The sequence below is a fragment of the Phoca vitulina genome, unplaced genomic scaffold (assembly GCF_004348235.1).
Source record: "Phoca vitulina isolate PV1807 unplaced genomic scaffold, GSC_HSeal_1.0 scaffold2, whole genome shotgun sequence".
Taxonomy (NCBI): Eukaryota; Metazoa; Chordata; class Mammalia; order Carnivora; family Phocidae; genus Phoca; species Phoca vitulina.
The window spans coordinates 75,889,136-75,908,201 of record NW_022589705.1 but is presented as its reverse complement, the minus strand read 5'-3'; the positions used below and the strand labels follow the sequence as shown (position 1 = coordinate 75,908,201).

The following is a 19,066-nucleotide window of genomic DNA, read 5'->3' as shown; positions in this document are numbered from 1 at the left end:
CAGCCTCGAAAAGTTTTAGAAACTATTTCCTAAGTCGTCCAGATGGGGCCAGAATACCCTCTGCACAGAGTCTGCCTCTCCAGTCCTTGGGTTCTGTTCTTCCTCCCTGCTTCATCCCAACCCCTATGCTCTCAGCTCTGTATTTTTCATTCTAACTTTCCCGCTTTTTTCTTTCATCAGGAATGGGGCTCTACAGGATAATGATGAGTATTTGTTCTACGCAATGTAAACGAGAAGATTGCTTTCCATTTCTGTTTTGAAAGGCCCACCTTTTTTGCTGTGCTTGTATAACCAGTGATGAAATCTTGACACAGACGTGGCTGTGTCAAGGGGCTGAGAAAATCCTCATTTATGACCCTCCTCTGCTCTCAGTTTTCCTTATCTGTGTTAAAATCACGCCAGGACTGAATCCTCTGGGTCACAGAACCCCAAATGGCAGCGGTACTGGGGGCCAAGTGGAAGAAGAAGGGTGACTCACTTCTGCAGGTGGGCAGCATGTCGCTCCACTGCCCACTGGCCAGGCACTGGGACCTAGTGGCCCCCTCAGCCACATACCCGGGGTTGCACACAAACTTGACCACGTCGTTGAGGTTAAACTGGTTGCCCTGAGTGAGGCCGTTGATCGGGTTGCCTGGGTGTCCACAGGTAATTGCTGCAACCCAAACAGAAGAGAGATAAGACCTCCTATTATTCCACATCCCCCAAAGCTCATCCTTTCCTCACCTGGTATTTCTCAAGCTCATGAGTGAAGTTCAGCCCTAAGTTTAACTATAGTCTCTTTAGCAGCAAAATCTTTATCTCCTGAAATCAGCATGTGGGCACACCTTCTTCCGTGAAGGCACATCTGTAGCTTGGACAAATCGAGAGAAATCATTCTGTGACTCCCCATGGGGCCTTTGGCCTGGAATGGTAGGTCTGTCGTCCTGGTAGTCAGCCCTGCCTCCTTTTCTCTGCCTCTATCCCTGCGGCTCCCCATCTCCACTCTCCATCACTGGATGTGATGACTACCCCTTGGTGGATTCAGACCCAGCCCACTTCCTGGGCCGAGCTTGACAGAGCCAGAGTTGATACTAACCAAGCCTGAACAGAGGGATTGCTCCCCCTGCCAGCCTGCAGGAGCCAAAGCTGTTGTTGAGAGCACAACCCTTCCCCTCTATTCCTCCCAGATGAAGGAGTGATTTCTGGCCTTTCTCTGTGCTCTTTTACTTACTCTGGCCCAGGTCACGTGGAGCGGCCGATCTGTGCAATTTGGGAAGAGCGAGCAGTCATGCTTGACCCAGTTCTGCCCCCTTCCTCTTGGGACCTAGCGACTGTGGACAACAGTGTTCTCTGCTGCTCCTCTGGGGGCAGGCGCTTCCTGACAATGAAGGGATGCCGGCCCTGCGTGTTTCTCTGATTGTGTGAATCCACCCCATCCTGGATTTATTCAGCAGACCGTACTGGGCTACACAGGAAGCTATTGCTTCCGACTTAGGCTTTATTAGTAATGAAGGTGATATTTTGGCATCCATGCAGGATTGTGTAATTTCTTCAGCCATGGGCAGAGCACTAGTGGAGGACCTGGTGCCGGCAGGCCTGGCCCCAGAGTGCTCGGGTTCCCCCTCTGTCCCAGCTTTCTTCCTTCCTCCTAGAACTGGAGTTCATCCCTCCACCCAGGCACTGGTCTCTCTGAGATTTCTCCAATAGAAGTGCCTGCTCCAGAGCCTTGGCAGCTGCTTTCCCCTCTGCCAGAACATCCCTTGGCTCCTGCGCTCACGTCCTCAGGTCTCCCCTCAAATGTCACCGTATCAGGGAGGCCGTCCCTTATGACCCAATAATCAGCCTCCCCAGCACTGCTCAGGCCCCGTGCCTTCTCCACTTTTTCCCACAGTAACTGACACCCTCCACATGCAGTTCTCCGTTTGTTCAGTCCTTATCTCCCTCCACCTGAGGTTAAGCTGCACGAGGGCAGGGTCTTTGGTTCACTCCTCGCTACATCCGTGGGGTCTAGAGCAGTGCCTGACATGTAGGAAGAGCTTGATCAATATCTGCCAAGTGAAGGAACGTGTGAGTGTGGGAACGGATGGATGACAGGCCTTCTGCTTTGCTCCTTAGTCCTTAGTTCTATTGAGCACCTGCCTGGTATCCCAGTTTCTCTAGATTGAACTCTCAGGTGATGCTTTTGACAGGCCTTTCCCTTGGTTCTGGATCTGGAGGCTGAGAAACCATGAGGAATGTTTTCTTACCCCAACAACTGGATCCACAAGAAGCCCACCCCAAACCCAGATGGTGTGAATGGGGATGGGGGGGCAAAAGCAGACAGAGCCCAGTTTTTGCTGTGGCCAACTCTGGAATCTGTCTGGGTCTGTTCTCTTGTGTAAATCTCAACAGTAGCATCACTGACCCTAGCGGCCAGAGCTGGGCAGAGGGGGACACATGCGGCTAGCGGACTGCAGGGGTTCAAGACTGCCCCGCGTGCTGAGATGAGAATGGGCTATGGGGGCCAGCAGACCAGGTCACCAAAGCACCTGCAAGGGAAATGGAGGTGTGGTCAGCAGGTAGAAAAAGAAAACTTGATGGGGGGTGGGAGTGTCCCTGAAGCCACAGGGAGATCCTCAAGAAATGTCGGATACCCCAGAGAGCTCTGTTTCTCTGGGGACGCTGACTGGTACAGGCTGCAAAGAAGAGATGGAGAACACCCACTAGGAAGGAAAATCGAGGTCTTTGTGAAGCTTGAGGGCTTCCCTGGGGCTTGAGGGAAATTAAGAGAAAAGAAAGGTAAGCGGTACGGAGGAGAGATTTAAAAGCAGATTAGGGTCACTAAGGAGGCAGAAGGGAGGAGATCCAGGGATGGATGGAGGGCACAGCCTTGTGCCTGGAGAGAGAGATTCTTCTAGGGAGGTGGGAGGGAAGGGAGAAGGATAGACATATGGGTGGGAAGCAGGAGGTAGAAGGAGTTAGTGTCTGATGGCTTCCATCATCTCTGCAAAATAGAAAGTGAGGTTATCTAATCAGCTAATCATTATTGGGGTCTATCTGCATTATTTTATTGAATCTCCACAACCCTGTGACATAGGTCCCATCGTCATCCTCAGAGAAGCTGGGAGTCTTATTCAGGGGCACAGTTTCTAGGTGGCTCACCTGAGCTCTGAACCCAGCTTCTGTGACGGGGCTGTGTTCACTATCTGCCTTAGCTGTCTGCTGGGAAGGCAGGTGGAGGAAGTGGAGGGCGGGGTCTTCAGGAAAGAGGTGAAATCGCGCAGAATGTGTGGGAATGGGCAGGAGAGCTACCGGAGGAGATGTGGGATTGCCGGGAAGTTCTGAGAGTGATGGATATGGAAACCTTGGATTGACACGTGGTGACGGCTCACACAGTGCCGACCATGGGGTCGTCACTTATAAATACTTGTTCTTTTCCTCTTGCCTTCCTCCTCCAGATGCCCCCCACTGCTCTGTGCTCCATGAGACAATGGGGTTTGGTCCAAGAGGTCCTGGATTCTGTCATGTGGTAGCATCGACACCACCATCGTCATAACAACAGCAAGAGCATCTGCTTCATGCCTCTCTCAGGCACTGTTTGGACTACTTTGGGTCCAAAATAGCATTTATTTAATCCTCACAACACTCCGAAGTATCTGCTTTTTGTAGAGGAGGAAACAGACTTAGGCAGGTAAACTAACCCATCTGAAGTCATATAGCCACGTGATATGCGGTGGGAGGTCTGGGTAGGACCCAGGCAATCGAGGTCCGGGGTCCAAATGTCCAAATACTTTACTACACTGCCTTTCAGTGCATGCCGGGTTTAAAATCAAACATCTTTAGGCTTAGGCAGATATTCTCCACTTATTTTCAGACCCCAACATTCCTTATTATTTATAACCCAAATCTCCACATGCATATTCTGGGCCGATTACTTGGAGGCATCTGAATTTGCATCTTCTGGATAAAACCAAATGTTTTGTTCACACCCATCTGGAAGAGTGACTGAATATAGATGGGTCTTGCTTTGTGTAAACCTAATACTTAAGCAGCTATTAAGACTAATTTTTCTCGCATTGCTTATTCAATATGTCTCATTATTTTATTGCTCCATCTCATCTATGAAGAACCAAGTGAAGAAGAATTACAAACAAAAACCTGCCTTAAAAAAATTAAACAACAAAACCAACCCTGCACTTTACATAAAGGCTCACTTTGGGGAACTTTAAAAAGTGAAGAATTTTCCAAGTTACTTCCAGGCAACTGAGAAAAATGGTGGTCATCTAAATCCAAAAAAAAAAAAAAAAAAAAAATGCAGATTAACAAGAAGAACAAATAAAACTATAGAAAGCCCAGGCCTGCAGCATAACCAAAACAGAATGCTATAAACTTTAAATTATGTGTAAGTAGAAAAACAAGCACGACACCCAGGCAGAGCTGTTTCTCATGCTTTTGCTGCAAGCCTTTGTGGAGAGCAGGATTGTATGGAAAAGAGAAGAGAGGGGCAGGGAGCGGCCCAATATTGATCTGAAGTCACTGCTGGCAAGAGAAAGTCCGTCTTAAATATGAACAAACTGAAAAAGGATCCTGATATGTCAGTGCACAGACTACAGGAAAGGGGTGTGAAACTCTTAAAGTCCCTAAATACCAAAAGAAATGGGAAAAAACAGTAAGGAAAACATCACACAGGGGCATCTGGGTGGCTCAGTCGGTTAAGCATCTGCCTTCAGCTCAGGTCATGATCCCTGGGTCCTGGGATCCACCCCTGCATCCGGCTCCCTGCTCAGTGGGGAACCTGTTTCTTCCTCTCCCTCTGCCCCCACCCCCACTCATGCTCTCTCTCTCTTTCCCTCTGCTGCTCCCCCTGCTTGTGCTCCCTCTCTCTGTCAAATAAATAAATAAAATCTTAAAAAGAAAACACCACATAGTGAAAGAAATAGCCGAGTATATCTTATAACCCGTAACAGTTACGTAAGACATGACAGACGTAAGACCAAGAATATAAGTCATAGAGATATATGTGAATGAGTATAACTAACCTGTTAAAAGAGAAACGTTTCAAATGGGCTCGCAAGGCAAGACCCAACTCTCTGTGGTATACAAGAGTTGGAAAGGGTAAAACACAGGGATGGCTCAAAGTATACCAGACAAATGGAAAAAGGACGAAAGTAGGGGTTGTAAGCCTAGTATCATGCCTTAGTGCCAGTCAAGCTATAAAATACTAAAAGCGACAAAGAAGACATTTTAAAGGCTAAAATCACAATTTGCAATGTAGATAATAGTTCTGAACAAGTATATACCAAATAACACAGCAACTACCTTTATGTAGCAGAAACTACAGGAAATGCAAGGAAAAATAGATAGAAGGACACTAAGAATAGAAAGCTTTAAGACACACCACTCAGGGCAAAACAGGTCAAGTGGACAGAGTCAGTAAGCATACAGAAGGCAGAGACGACATAATCAAGGCACATCTTATGATTATATACAGAACTTTATACCCTAATCCCCTTTCTCCTAAAATGCCCATGGAACATTCAGAACATCTGATCAAATATGAGGACATCAAGAGAGCATCAATAAATTCCATGAGGTAGAAATATTACACACAGTGTGATCATATTAGAAATGAATGACAAAATAAAAATAGAATGGCCCTTCCACTTAGAAATTAAAAGAAAACAACTATTAAAAAACTTCTTGGTGAGGGGCGCCTGGGTGGCTCAGTTGGTTAAGCGACTGCCTTCGGCTCAGGTCATGATCCTGGAGACCCAGGATCGAGTCCCGCATCGGGCTCCCTGCTCAGCAGGGAGTCTGCTTCTCCCTCTGACCCTCCCCCCTCTCATGTGCTCTCTCTCTCTCATTCTCTCTCTCCAATAAATAAATAAAATCTTTAAAAAAAAAAAAAACAAAAAAAACAAAAAACTTCTTGGTGAAAGAAGAAATTCATACCCAAATTAATATTAATTTCTAATAAACAATCAAACATTAATTGTTATAAGCTATGGGATCCGCTTAGAGCAGTTATTGGAAGACATTTCTCAACCTTAAGCACTTATATCAATAATAATAATAAAATGAAAATAAATGAACTGGATTCCCAACTCTAAAGCTAGAAATGAACAAACAAGTTAACCAAGGGGAATCACAAGGAGGGTGACGGTGAAGGCAAAAGCAGTAATGAAGGATGCCGAAAACAGAAAACGAGATGTAATGATGCGTCTTTCAAAAAAAATTAACAAAACATACAAAACCTCCAGTGAACCTAACCAAGAGCACAAGGGAGCAAGTCCATGTGGAGTCTGAGCTCATGACTAAGCAGAGTGGGTAACATACTTACGCACACAGAAAGGGGTCTTGCCCGACCAGAGGTGATCCTGCTGGCAGATGCGCACGGACATGCCGATCAGGCGGAACCCAGCGTCGCACTGGTATACCACGCTGCCCCGGTAGCTGTAGTTTTCCCCATTGATGTGTCCATTGACGATGGGCTCGGGTGTCCCACAGTGCCCAGCTTTGGTGGGAGATGAGGAAAGAGTGCAGATTGAAGAGGAGCTCATATAAGAGGAGAGGGGACGGTGAGGAAAAGGACCAAGGACCCAGCCACCCATTGCTCCCCCCCCCCCCAGGAGTAGCCATCCAGGAACAGCTTCAGGAGTCCTAGACATGATGCAAGTGGCAAGCCCAAATCCCAAGGTTGAATCCCCAAAGGCCACCCATCTCTGGGCTGTAGTTTCTGTGTCTGTCCGCGGGTTAGAAATGATCACTGTCACCTCCCTGCCTCTGGGATTGTCTCCTTTTTTTTGTCATCAACCAGCATTGATGGAGCATCTACTGCATGGAGGGCACCTCGGTCTACATTAAGGCCATCAAAGCCCAGTGGAATTGAAAATAACTATGCACAAATAGGTGGTTTGGCTAAATCCATCCTTCCTTCTCCTTGAGTGGCAGGAGACACAGAGAGTTTAACCTAGGTGAGTTACTCTATTAAATGGGGTTTGGGTAGAGTATATTCCTAGCATTTCCACTGGCATTCTTGGCTCTCTCTGGAAATAACTCATGACTGTATCCCTAAAAGAGGCCTGGGACAGTGGGAGGGCAGCACTGTTCACTATGGAACAGACCATCCAATCTACGCTGTTAGGTCTGTGTAGCTGGGACCCTCCTTTGGACTTGAGGGATCCAAGAAAGAAGTGAGAGGAGAGAATACCTTAGAATCTAAGGTTTGGTAGGGAATGGATTGGCCATGGGGGAAATGATAACTCTGTCTTTGTAAGCCAGGTTGTTTTTGTGCTTTTGTCATTTGCTTATTTTATACATATATATGTGTATGTACATGTGTATACATATGTATGTATGTGTATATATGTGTGCATATGTATGTATATATGTATGTGTATTACACATATACATATATGTATGTCTATATGTACATGCATATATGTTTATATGTATGTCTATATGTATGTATACATTCCTTCTATACATATGTATACGTATGTGTGTATATATATAAATAAAACTTTGTCTCATCAGACCTGAAGTTCTTCTCATCTTCTTGGGTGCCCCGAGAGAAGCAAGTTCAGGGTCTTAGTCATGGTGGATGCCCAAGAGCTGGTGTTTGGATTAAGCATTTTATGCTATAGGTAAAATGATGCTTTTAAAGACTGGGATCCAGCTTTAGAAAGCTCTAACTTGTCTTACGGAGGGAAAAATGGGCAGGATAGGTCTGGGGAGGTCACTCACCAAGGCAGCGAACTTCGGAGCCACTCCAGAGCCCATTGGCCATGCACTCCCGCACCCTGGAGCCCACCAGCGTGTAGCCAGAATTGCAGGAGAAGATGGCCGTCGCCCCATAGACGGACAGTGTTCCAATTCGGTGCCCGCTGGGTGGGATGGGGAGTTCTCCACAGGAGATGACTAAAATGATCACAAAGTGCTCAGTGAAAAGCCAACCCCAAGAGGAGGGACACGTGCTGCTTCTGAGCAGTAAGAATAATGACAAAAATAAGACCTGTTTAAGTTTATTGGGACTCATGAGCAGAATGTGGGGGCATGGGAGTGACCTGCATGGTGTTACACTGGAGCAGTGACTCTCAACTGAAGTACTGCCAAAAGGACCCAAGGAGCTTCTAAAATGCTCGGGCTGTACTCTGGATCTATGACCCACAATCTCTTGAGATAAGGCCCAGGCATATGCATTTTTAAGAAAAGTTCCTCAGGTGGTTCAGATGGTACTCTGGTTAGGAACCACCACACTAGAGGTGGAGATTCTGTGGTGCCCTGGGTGTCCAGGGAGGACACTGCCAACTGAGTCCCTTGTCCTTTCTGCTGAGAGCAGCCCCAGCCTCCCACTCCTTCCCAACAGAGCACTGCATATAGCCACTGGCTGGTGTGGGAGGTGAGGCCCAATGGCCAAGGCTGCACTCAAGTGTGAGAGCCTTCATTGTGATGAAGCTGTTACATGCTCATGACTTCTGCTCTGCCACACACATGGTTATATTCCATGGTGGGGTCTAAACTTGGATGTATAAAGACAATAGTGACTTGAATCATAGATGTAGGTAAGATATCACTTCTTCTCCCATCCTGTCTCAAAATTTCCACTCCTCACTGACAAGTTATTCTTTTCTACCCCATTACAAACACCCACCTCCTCTATCACATCCTTATTGATTAAGTCAATATCATGAGTATATCCCATTGTAGCGGGTGCTGTGATGGGCCACTCAGACCCCCATTTAGGATGGGAGGATTTTTTCCCCAGCTGTTGGCAAACAACCCTCAGCTGCTCACCCTCTTCAGACTGCTTTAGCTGAAGAGTCCTCCCATCTAGATCATGCTTCTTCCTGGGGTATCCTGTACCCAATGTTTGGTCAGTGTGTAGGTATAAAGGCCTCTAGCCCCAACTTGTGGCAGTTCTGAAGGACCATCCCAGCTTCAGAGCTCCCTGTGGGGTCAGCAGAGGGCCACAATGATATTGTATCAGAGGTCAACTGTGCCATTTTCCCAGTACTGCCTCCTCACTTTCCCTTACACAAGATGGCGGAGATCTTAAGGGTACTCCCTAATAAACCTCTGTCTCAGAGTTGCTTCCCAGGGACCCTGACCTTAAAAACTATCTTGAAGAAACAAACAAAAATAATAATACAGAAGGAGAGGCAGACACTTAGGTGCCTACCCCTTGTGCTCTACCCATTCCTTTTATATACGCTCTCATTACAGGTCTTGTCACACCCCATTATCATTGCTTCCTTATTTTGTCTGCCTCTCCAGCAGACTATAAGCTTCTCTGGGGCAGGAACCACAGCCTTTTATCTTCATACTGCTATAATACCTGGCATGAATGTTGAACACGTGAATGAGTGGATACTCACCTGGACAAAGGCAACTTTTTAATAAGGTGATAAGACGCTGAGAAGTACTTCCTTAAAGGAAGTACCAGCTCCTGATTTTAGGTGAGTGTTCAAAAAGAGGTACACTGCCATCCCTGGTGATACCCCTCTCTCTCCTTCTCCATGTACGGTATAGTTCAAGTGGAAGGCACTGTGCCAAACTTGCCCACCCTCCCCTACTGGGCTTACTTTGGCAGGTGGGCATAGAGTTCCCGAGGCTCCATTTGCCATTGGCCTGACAGCGGATGACCCTTTGGCCAGTGTAGTAGTAGCCAGGGTCGCAGATGAGCATCAGCTGGGCCTGGAACTGGTACTGTGTCTCAAAGATGAGCCTCCATCGGCCATGTTCCACGCTGATGCTGCTGACATCAGGACAGGTCACAGCTGGGGAGACAAGGAGCAGTGAGGAGGAGTAATTAATTAATTAATTATGGAAGACACTGGAAAGAGTCCAGAGCTGGGGACTGGGAGACTGTAATGCAGTAATAAGAATCTTAAGTCGCCAGGCAGGTTTGTTAAATGAATGAAGTGGGCTGGGAATGGGGCAGGGGGGAACAAAACAAACTGGGGTGGGCAGATCCACCAAAAAGAAAAGAAAAGAAGGAAGGAAGGAAGGAAGGAAGGAAGGAAGGAAGGAAGAAAGAAAGAAAGAAAGAAAGAAAGAAAAAAGAAAAGAAAGAAAAGAAAAAAGAAAAAAGGGGAGGTGGTAATCAGTGCTGATTGTTAGATGTGAACCTTGTAATTTCTCTTTAGTCAGATCTTTATTTTTCAAGAGAATCCAGAAATATGGATTTTTTTATGTAAACTCTCCCAATTTTAAAATGTTGGGAGGCAATTCAGAAATTTCATAAAGCATACCATAGGCCAAAGAAACAAAACAAAACAAATCGAAAGTACAAAACCCTATATCTTCAAACTCGATATGGCCCCGTAGGCTGCAAGTTTGTGACTCCGGCCTTAAAGCTGAACTGAACCTCTGTCATTTTAGAGGTTTTTTTTTTTTTTTCAACTAACATCATTTTTTTTCTTTAAATTCAATTAGCCAACATATAATACATCATTAGTTTCAGATGTAGAGTTCAGTAATTCATCAGTTGCATATAAAACATTTTAGAGTTTTGTGATCAAAGGACATTCGCACAAATGTTCTGGTAGTTTTCCCTTCTTTTTTTTTTTTTAAATTTTTTTATTGTTATGTTAATCCCCATACATTACATAGTTTTTCCTTCTAAAAGGAACTTATTCCTAAGTTCTGTGTTGGTTTATGGAAACATCTCAGGGTGCAATGGTCTATCAACGCTTTGAGAGCAATTTCAAATGGGAGCCCAACTTGGTAGATGACACTATCCACCTGTCTGTTTCCCAAATCCCCAACCTCCATGTACCTGCTTTTTTTCTCATTACTGGGTTTTTAGCTCACTCCTTGCAGGAATTTTTTCAGCTACATACCCAGCCCCTCCTTATACCCATCTTCACTGCCCAAGGACTCACGGACACACTGTGGGGGGACATTGTGGTTGCTCCAAAGGCCTGTCTCCAGACACTCTGCTGTGGCCTCGGCACCTGCCTGGAGGTGGTAGCCTTCGCTGCAGCTGTACACAGCCTTGGTCCCCACTGTGTACTCTTTGCCAAACACCATTCCATTCTTGGGGGCCTCAGGAAGCCCACAAGAAAGAGCTAGCAAAGAGAAAAAAAATATTATGAGCATGTCTGCTTCAAGATGGTATTCTGAGAACATATTTTAATCTTCCTTCTCCCCCAAGGCCCTAATAAAATTATAGTAAAGACTAGTAAAGTGGAAAAGCCTCATAACAATAAACAAAATGGGAGGATCAGCAGCAGAGGAGATTTCAAAAAAAACTTTGGAAGATGGAATGCAGATCGAAGTGCGTTGATAGATTAAGTGGAGCCGAGAAGCTGCAGCTTAAAGTATACGAGGGAGCTATAGTGTGAGACCAGTTCTCCTCCATCCTTTCCCACAAATACAGTGTAGAGGCATTCATGCATCTATTCCCCAAATAAAATAGAGAGGGTTTTCTTTCCCACTTAAGGGAAAAAAAAAAGGAACTCCCTTGAGAGAATCAGGGCTGCTCAGGTGTGAGATGGCATCCCAAAGTAAAGCTCTTCTAATTCTAGGATTTAAGAGCTCTCAGCCTAAAGGCTGCCCCTCTGCCTGCTCATCTGTGCTACATACTCAACTCAACTTCTTATTCACGTGGGAGACCTAGTAGGCAAAGATACCTGTATATAATCACAACAAAGGTAACCCACATTTGCTCCCTGGAAAAATCAGCCTTGCCTTTCCTTTAAAATAGGATTAATCAGAGATCACCGTACATACGAAGAAAACCAGTAACATGAAAGACATAAACAAAGATAAGATTAAAAATAGACAAAAATAGAAATAAAGTTCTCTTTTAGGAAACAGAGCTAACCCAGGAAATAGAAGATACATAAGCTTTAAACTTTTGATTAGTAATATCTTGAGAAAGTCAGGGTGACATATTGTATTCATAAAATGAGAACAGAGGGCTTTCAAAAAAGAACAACAACAACAACAGAACAAGGAAAAGCTCTCTTAAGAGCTCTTAAAAATATGATTGCTAAAATAAGTATTAGATGGAAGGGCTGGAGATTAAAAGTAAAGAGAATTTCCCAGAATAGAGACCAAAAAGACAGAAACTGAAAATGAGAAAAAAGGACTGAAAACACAGGAGGTCAACATCCAGGAGGTCCAACACCCAACAGGTTAGAGTTCCAGAAAGACAGAAGAGAGATCACAGATGAGCATTTCCCAGAGCTGGAAAGACACAAATCTTCAGATTGAAAGGGAGCCAAAGGGATGCAGAGAGAACCATTCTTAGATACATCATCATGGAATTTCAGAAGATGAAAGACAAGTTCCTACAAGTTCCCAGAGAGAGAGAAAAAATAGGACATTCCTGTGAAGGAATGAGAATCAGACTGGCATCACACGTCCAATCAGCAGCACTGGATGTCCAAAGATAATGGAACAAATTTCTGAAGGAAGTGATCTGTAACCTAGAATTTTACCTGGTCAACCTACCAAGCATATATGAGGGCAAAAGTAAAGATATGTTCAGACATTTAAAGACTCAGGGAATTTCCTTTTCATGAACCCTTTATGAGGAATTTACTCAAGGCTATGCTCCATCAAAAAGGGGGTAAAAACCAAGAAAGGGTAGGATATGGGATATAAAAAATATAAAAAATGGTAGTGCTAACACAGGAGTATAAAGAAAAGGAATTTCAAGGTGACAGCTCAGGAGACACAGGTATGCAGCACATGGCCATGGTCATTATAAGGAGTAGGGTCAACACTATGTTTATTGGAGGAACACACATTACTTAGGCAGGAGTAGCTCGCGTTGTCTTTGAAAGAAATTAATACTTACAAACCGTGTTTGCCCTTTGACAGTTCAGGAGCTAGTACAGATAGAGGGGAATTAATCAGGTTTCCCACTGTTGTCCCTCATCCACCCCCACCTCTGCAACTTGTCTAGAGCTCAGACCTCCCTCATTCAGAGCCAGCTCAAGCAGACGAAGTCCCCATCCACATTGGCCAACAATGGTCCTCCATGCTACTGGAACCCAGAAGAGACACAGGGCCAGGGCTTTATTATGATATAGGGAAGGATAGACTCGTCAGAGGGAAATGGATTGGGATATCAAGATGGAAGAAGGTTTTAAAGACTGGAAAATGGAAGGAATGAGTAAATAAGGAGGAACTGAGGAGAAAATGTGGAATGAAGAAATGAGGAGTATTTGAATATGATGCTCTTTTAGTGCCTAAACAGCAAAACTGTAAGCTCCTTTGGTGGTACTAGGGTAGTCAAATTGTGATCAATGAACTGCCTTGCTTCCTTGGATTTTTTTTGAAGAAATACTTAGATCCCTACTGATATTTTGCATGAGGACTCAGTCAATCTGGAGACAGCAGGTGAAGGAAGTGGACAGCAGACTGTTCTCATCGCTCTTGGCCCAGCTCTTCCCGTGCGGATAACTAAGAGGACAGAGGATACCTTCCCAGCCCGAAACACTAAAAGCCTGTCTCCTGATCTCCATGCCATAAGAGTCCCCAAACCCCAAGGTAAAAGGGGCACTTTCTGTGGGTAGGAGAGGAGGGGACAGAATCCAAGTATTTGAAGGTGGTGGTGGAATGAGATTTCTGAGGGAGAGAATATGTAGCAAAAGAACGGGCTGGGGAAGTAGAGAGCACAGGATCTCTAATGAGATACATTTGTTGGTGGAAAGTCATGGTTTGGAAGAAGCAATATGGAAATGGGAGAATGCCGGGACTTTCGTGGCCCTGGGTTATGGGGACCCTCTACTTGAAAGGGCCCCAGCATTCATGTTCTTAGAGGAGAGCCAGTCTCTGTGGAGGAAGGAAGTGAAGACAGCCTTCTGGGTAGTGACCAAGGGTGTATGCTGGCTGGCCGCGGAACCGGGATTCCAGAGAGCTCAGGGGGAATGGCTGAGCGGAATGGCATCAGTGGTAAGCTTGGGGCTGGGTCTGGGTACAAACTAGTATGGGGATGAGTACAAAGAAGCCTAGAGGGGCTTAGTTTTGGGAAGTTACAAAAGAAAACAGAGATGAGAGGCATGGTGGTTTCCAACTGGAGCTTTGGAAGAAAGACTTGTCTGTGTTGATACAGTTAAGAGACACAGAGACCAAAGCCAAATGACATTTGCCATTTGTGATCAGTCTGTTCTCTGGGACCTGTTCTTAGGGCATCAAACAGAATGCTAATGACACATTGTTTGAGGAAGCTTAGGCAGAGGCGAGAAGGTTGTGAGGGTCAGAGATGACAGACGTCACCACACTAGGAATCAAAGAACAAGAAAATCAAATATCAGTGTGATTTCTTGCTTTTGTCTGTATCATCAGCAAAGTTTTCCTTTTCTTTTTTTTAATGCAGTACACAATGTTGTGAATGTGGGAGAAAAGATGACTTTCACATGCTGGTGGAAGTTAAGTGAAGACAAATGTCCTGGAGGGCAGTGAGTGTCAAGAGCTGTAGACTTTGCATTGGTTATGGTTCAACAATCTCATTTCTGGGAATTTATTTTAAGAAATAAATGTGGATGTTCATAATGATGGAATTATAAGGATTTTAACAGCAGCACTGTTTACAGTAGCAAAAAATAGAGAAATTCAAATGACCAACAACAGGACGATACTTAAGTACGTGACAGTTTTTCCGTAATGGTATGCAACTACTGGAAATAGTGACGAGGAAGTGTATTTAATTATGTGACAGATGTTGAGAAAATATTAAGAGCTTTGTACACTGAGGATGCCATTTTTGTAAACAATATATAAAAGATCAAAGGAAATGTGTTGAAATGTTACCCAGTGATCTCAGTTGATGGGATTATAGGTCACTTTTCTTCTGCCAAGTTTTTATTTAAATTCCAGTTGGTTAACATACAGTGTAATATTAGTTTCAGGTGTAGGATGTACTGATTCATCACTGACATGCAACACCCTGTGCTCATCACATCTGCCCTCCTTAATCCCCATCAACCATTTAACCCACCCCCCTCTCCCGCCCCACCCACCTCCCCTCCAGCAACCCTTTGCATTATCTATAGTTTTTTTTTCCCCTCAGATCTCTAGTCTGAATTATGTTACTTTAAGGGAAAACAAATCCCATCAATTATGAAAGGCAATGCATGCAAACACCTGGTAGAGATCACGGGCTTTGATTGTGGGCAATGAGTATGGTGAGCCTCTGTTGCTTCCTGGTGCCCTCTGCCCCTCGCCTCCTCTGACCTAGGGCTTCTGCCAGCCCAAGCTGCTCTGCGTATCTTGTGATCTCTCTCCAGTTCGTGGTTCTGCAAATGCTCTTGCTGTTGCCTAGAATGTTTTCCTTGCCAATGCCTGGCCCCAAACCCCACTTGCTCTATGAGCCCGAGCCCAGAAGAGGGGAGCCTCCCTAGCTGTCTGGGAGGAGGTCCCATCTTACCCCTGGGCTCCCACAACACTGTACTCCTGATACAGCACTCCCTTCCTCTGCCATTTTGCATTTATGTGGCTACATATCCACCTCCCTCCTTGCTCTGAAAACATTGAGACTGTTTTATGCATATGTATATCCCCAGGGCTCGAGATATTATGGATCCTCAATACATGTTTGCTGAAAGAATGAATTAATTATCAATGAGGACACCCACATTTGGAAGTGATCGGTCCTGGGACGAACCCAAGAGGTGAGGAGGATCCTTCGAGCCACCTGTCACCCCCTTTCCAAGTGCTCCTCACCTTGACAGAGAGGAATGGCCTCGCTCCACAGGTAGTAGCCCTGGGGGTGCCGGGTACAAATGGCCATGCTGTGTCCCACCAAGCGGTAGCCAGCGTTGCAGCCGAAGTGGACGGAGCCTCCGGGCTGGGTGCTGGGCTGGCCCAGAAGGAAGCCATGGAGTGGAGCCCTGGGCAGGCTGCAGTAGGGAGCTGGACGACAAGATGAGGTTCAGGGGACCACATGCAAGCAGGAGGATGTGCGATTTCCTGCATGCCCCCTCCCCCCCACCCCATTGCCTTGTCTCTGCCACTGCCGGGTCCACTGCTATTTAGGGAGGTCTGAGTGGTTGATATTGAAAAACGGCCGATCAGTGTAGTAAAAGCCAAAGAAAGAAGAGAAAAAGCCATGAAGCACAGGATCCCCTTCGTGGCCCAGACACAGTGTGGCTTGAGCCCCTGCGCTCAGGCTCTTGAGACCTGTCAGCTCCTAAAGAGGCGCAGGGACTAGACCCCGCCAGGGGGCGGGGTGGGGCAGGGGATGGCTGGCTCCACAAGAGTGTGACTGCAGGGGTGTGGACTCTGGGGTCCTGGATCTGACCTTTCCATGTCTGTGACGTGGGACACATCCCTGAAGTTCTTTGAGGTCCCCTTTCCTCCCCTGTGTATCGGGATTGGAAACGCCCACCTCATAGGTTTTTGGACAATTTAAATGGGATTGTGTTTGTAAAGCCCCCCAGCCTCACGCAGGACACCTGGTGCTCAATAAATGGCCCTTCTCCTTTCTGTTGTAGGGGGTTGGGGGAGAGGGAGCATGGCAATCCAGGACACACATCCACACTCCTATTTCCCCCTCGGTGTATGGCTTCAACTGATTTCATTCGTTTATTCGACAAATAGACATGGAGGGTCTATTATGTGCCAGGAGGTGTTCTAAATGCCGGGAATACCACAGCGAAGAACACAGGCAAAAATCTCAGCCTCAGGGGGCTGACTCTAAAGACTCCTGCCAGGGATCCCCAGGGGATGCTCTGTGAGGCCGGGAATGGGGGTGACCGGAGGAACACTCTGAACATGTACTTCTGTTCGCTTGAAGAATCCCCGGCTCGGTCTGCCAGGCAGGCATGTGACAGGGGAGGATGAAGACCCCAAGGTGAGGTCCTTTGGCCTCCTATTGGGCGATCACATCCCTCTGCTGGTGAATGGTGTTTTAAAGACCTCCCTTCCATGCCAGATGTGTTTCCTGGCTCCTGCTTTGCCCCCTGCATCGATCTACCTCTGAGTTTACCTCAGTCAGAACAAGAGTCTCAGTTATAAAATATCCTGAGTCATAGCGATGGCTGCATGGGCAAAGTACACAAGTCTACTGTATTTTCATTAAGTTCTAATGGTTTCACCATGTAATGAATCAACTTTCTGTGAATAGGTATTCCAGTTATGACTGACTCATTACCCCCAAACATGATCAGTCTTTTAAAACATCAAGGAAAGGGCAACTCCTGGTGGTTTTTAGTTCCTAGTGTAGCGACCATCACACTGCTGTATTGCCCCCGTGACAGCAGCTGCCGGGAACCCCCTAGAAGCTGCCGGAACCTCCCCGACAGCTGCTGTAAGGTTTCTCTTTCATCCCAAGGACACTGAAGCCTGGAGAGGGTGAGTCACTTGTCTAATAATCATTCGGCTAGTTTGTGACAGAGCTGATCACTGCCCCTGGGGGTCGTGAAGCCACCCTTCCCCTCGTGTGCATGGGGGAAAGGGATTTCGGGTTCAGTTTGCAGAGAACATGGACTTTGAGATAGTAAAGGTCTTCTTTCCAGGCGCCCCTCAACCTCATCTCCTCGCGGTCTTCAGTAATTCCTCTCCGCCTCCATGCTTGCAGAGCCCAGCCGGTTTGCAGACCTACTCCCCTTCAAAATGGGCACCAGGCTGCTTATCAAGTTTTCTTTCCAACCACAGACAGTAATCCCCATGATGGGAGTTCAGATAAATGCCATTTTTTCCCATCTCCTTACATTTCCAGGCATCTCTCTGTGTTCCTTGTAGACTGCGGCCCTGGTCAGCCGCCTGCCTGGCGTGGCCCTGGGTCTGCCTCTGCCCGGGAGTTACAGCGGGCAGAGCAATAGAGAGGCCCCTGGACTTAAAATATAGGCCATCCTTTGCTGCCTGTCCAACACTTCCCACCTGGAGACCCATGTCTTAGGGCTCCTCAGGTTTAAGGAACTTGTATTAACATTTCAACAGTGCTGGGGATGGGATCACCTTAGAGGCATTATCAGATGATATATAATAAACTTATCCAAAAGACACGATAGGCTGGCAGTAGGAGCAGAGGACAGGGAAGAGCTTAAAAGCGGGGAAAGGAGCAGAAGGGGGGAGGTAGAGACTGTCAGGGACACTCGTGCCGCTGTAGTGAGAGAGGTTCAGAGGAGAGAGGCTGCCAGTCCTTGTGAAGGGTCTCCGCCACCGATGGGGATATGGCCCATGGCTTACTTGGATGTTTGGGGTAAGCAAATTCAGGGGCTCAGGGGCTGTGGCCCTTCTCATGTGTCCTTATGTTTTACTCACCTGAATACCGAATCTTAAAGCCCTTCCGGTTGTAGGCATGGTCAGATGACCAGCGCAGGTACACAGAGTTGCTTGAGCTGGTGACAATCAGGGGGGCTGAGTAATTCCCACTGAGGGCTTTCAGCAGAGGACTCTGTCCGGAGGGACCTGGGCAAGAGTACAGGACACAGGGTTACAGACCAGCACAGCTGCAAGAGATCAGGTTCCTTGGTTTGATACCTCAAATGTAACCACCTCCCACATCTCCTCCTCAAGAGATGACACTAGGCTGAGATAGTCAGGGTCAGTGCAATGGTCTGTAATTCTGTCCTTTCTCTGCATCTCTAGGCACTGCGCTGGGTGCTCTTTCCTCCGGAGCCCTAAAGCAATGCTCCCGGATGTCACTGCCAACCTACAGGAGTTGGCAGGCGAGATGAAATCTATTTGCCATCTTGGGACTTGCCAAACAGCTGGTTAATGAGAGAGCTGGTTTGCAAACTGGGAACTTCTACCTTGCCACCTACTTCTCACATGCATACTAAAAATAGCTCAGTGCTTGTCATATAGAAAAACTATGTACTGAATGAATATATAGCAATAAACCTATAGTCAAACATCATATCTCAATGTCATACATAACACAGTTCCTCAATATTCCTCTCCAAGGTTCTTCCAGAAAGCCCTCCCTCTTCTTTTTTCCTACCTTTAATGCCTGGGAGTGCATCCTAAGGTGGCTGGTTCAAGGGAGGCAGAGTATAAAGCTTGATAATCCATAACAGGATTTATTACCCTGGAAATAGCCCTGAGTGATGGTTCTGATATCTGCTGAGACAGCTCGTGGAAACTTGGCAAAGTTAATGGACCACATTAAACAAAATAGAACCATCAGAACTGCTGTGACAAACTA

The 19,066-nt window shown here is 46.3% G+C and overlaps 1 protein-coding gene across 5 annotated transcripts in view; it reads right to left on the bottom strand.

The window, feature by feature from the left end:
- The window catches only part of CSMD2 (CUB and Sushi multiple domains 2), a 583,106-nt gene that overhangs the window by 49,738 nt on the left and 514,302 nt on the right, over positions 1-19,066 (bottom strand). For all 5 annotated transcript variants that reach the window (XM_032388322.1, XM_032388331.1, XM_032388357.1 and 2 more), the window contains 7 exons: positions 18,181-18,327; positions 15,640-15,828; positions 10,845-11,030; positions 9,543-9,737; positions 7,705-7,878; positions 6,299-6,472; positions 479-652 (listed from right to left, as the gene is read on the bottom strand). In XM_032388322.1, the coding sequence (XP_032244213.1) occupies positions 479-652; positions 6,299-6,472; positions 7,705-7,878; positions 9,543-9,737; positions 10,845-11,030; positions 15,640-15,828; positions 18,181-18,327 (1,239 nt within the window). The remainder of the gene's footprint in view (positions 1-478; positions 653-6,298; positions 6,473-7,704; positions 7,879-9,542; positions 9,738-10,844; positions 11,031-15,639; positions 15,829-18,180; positions 18,328-19,066) is intronic.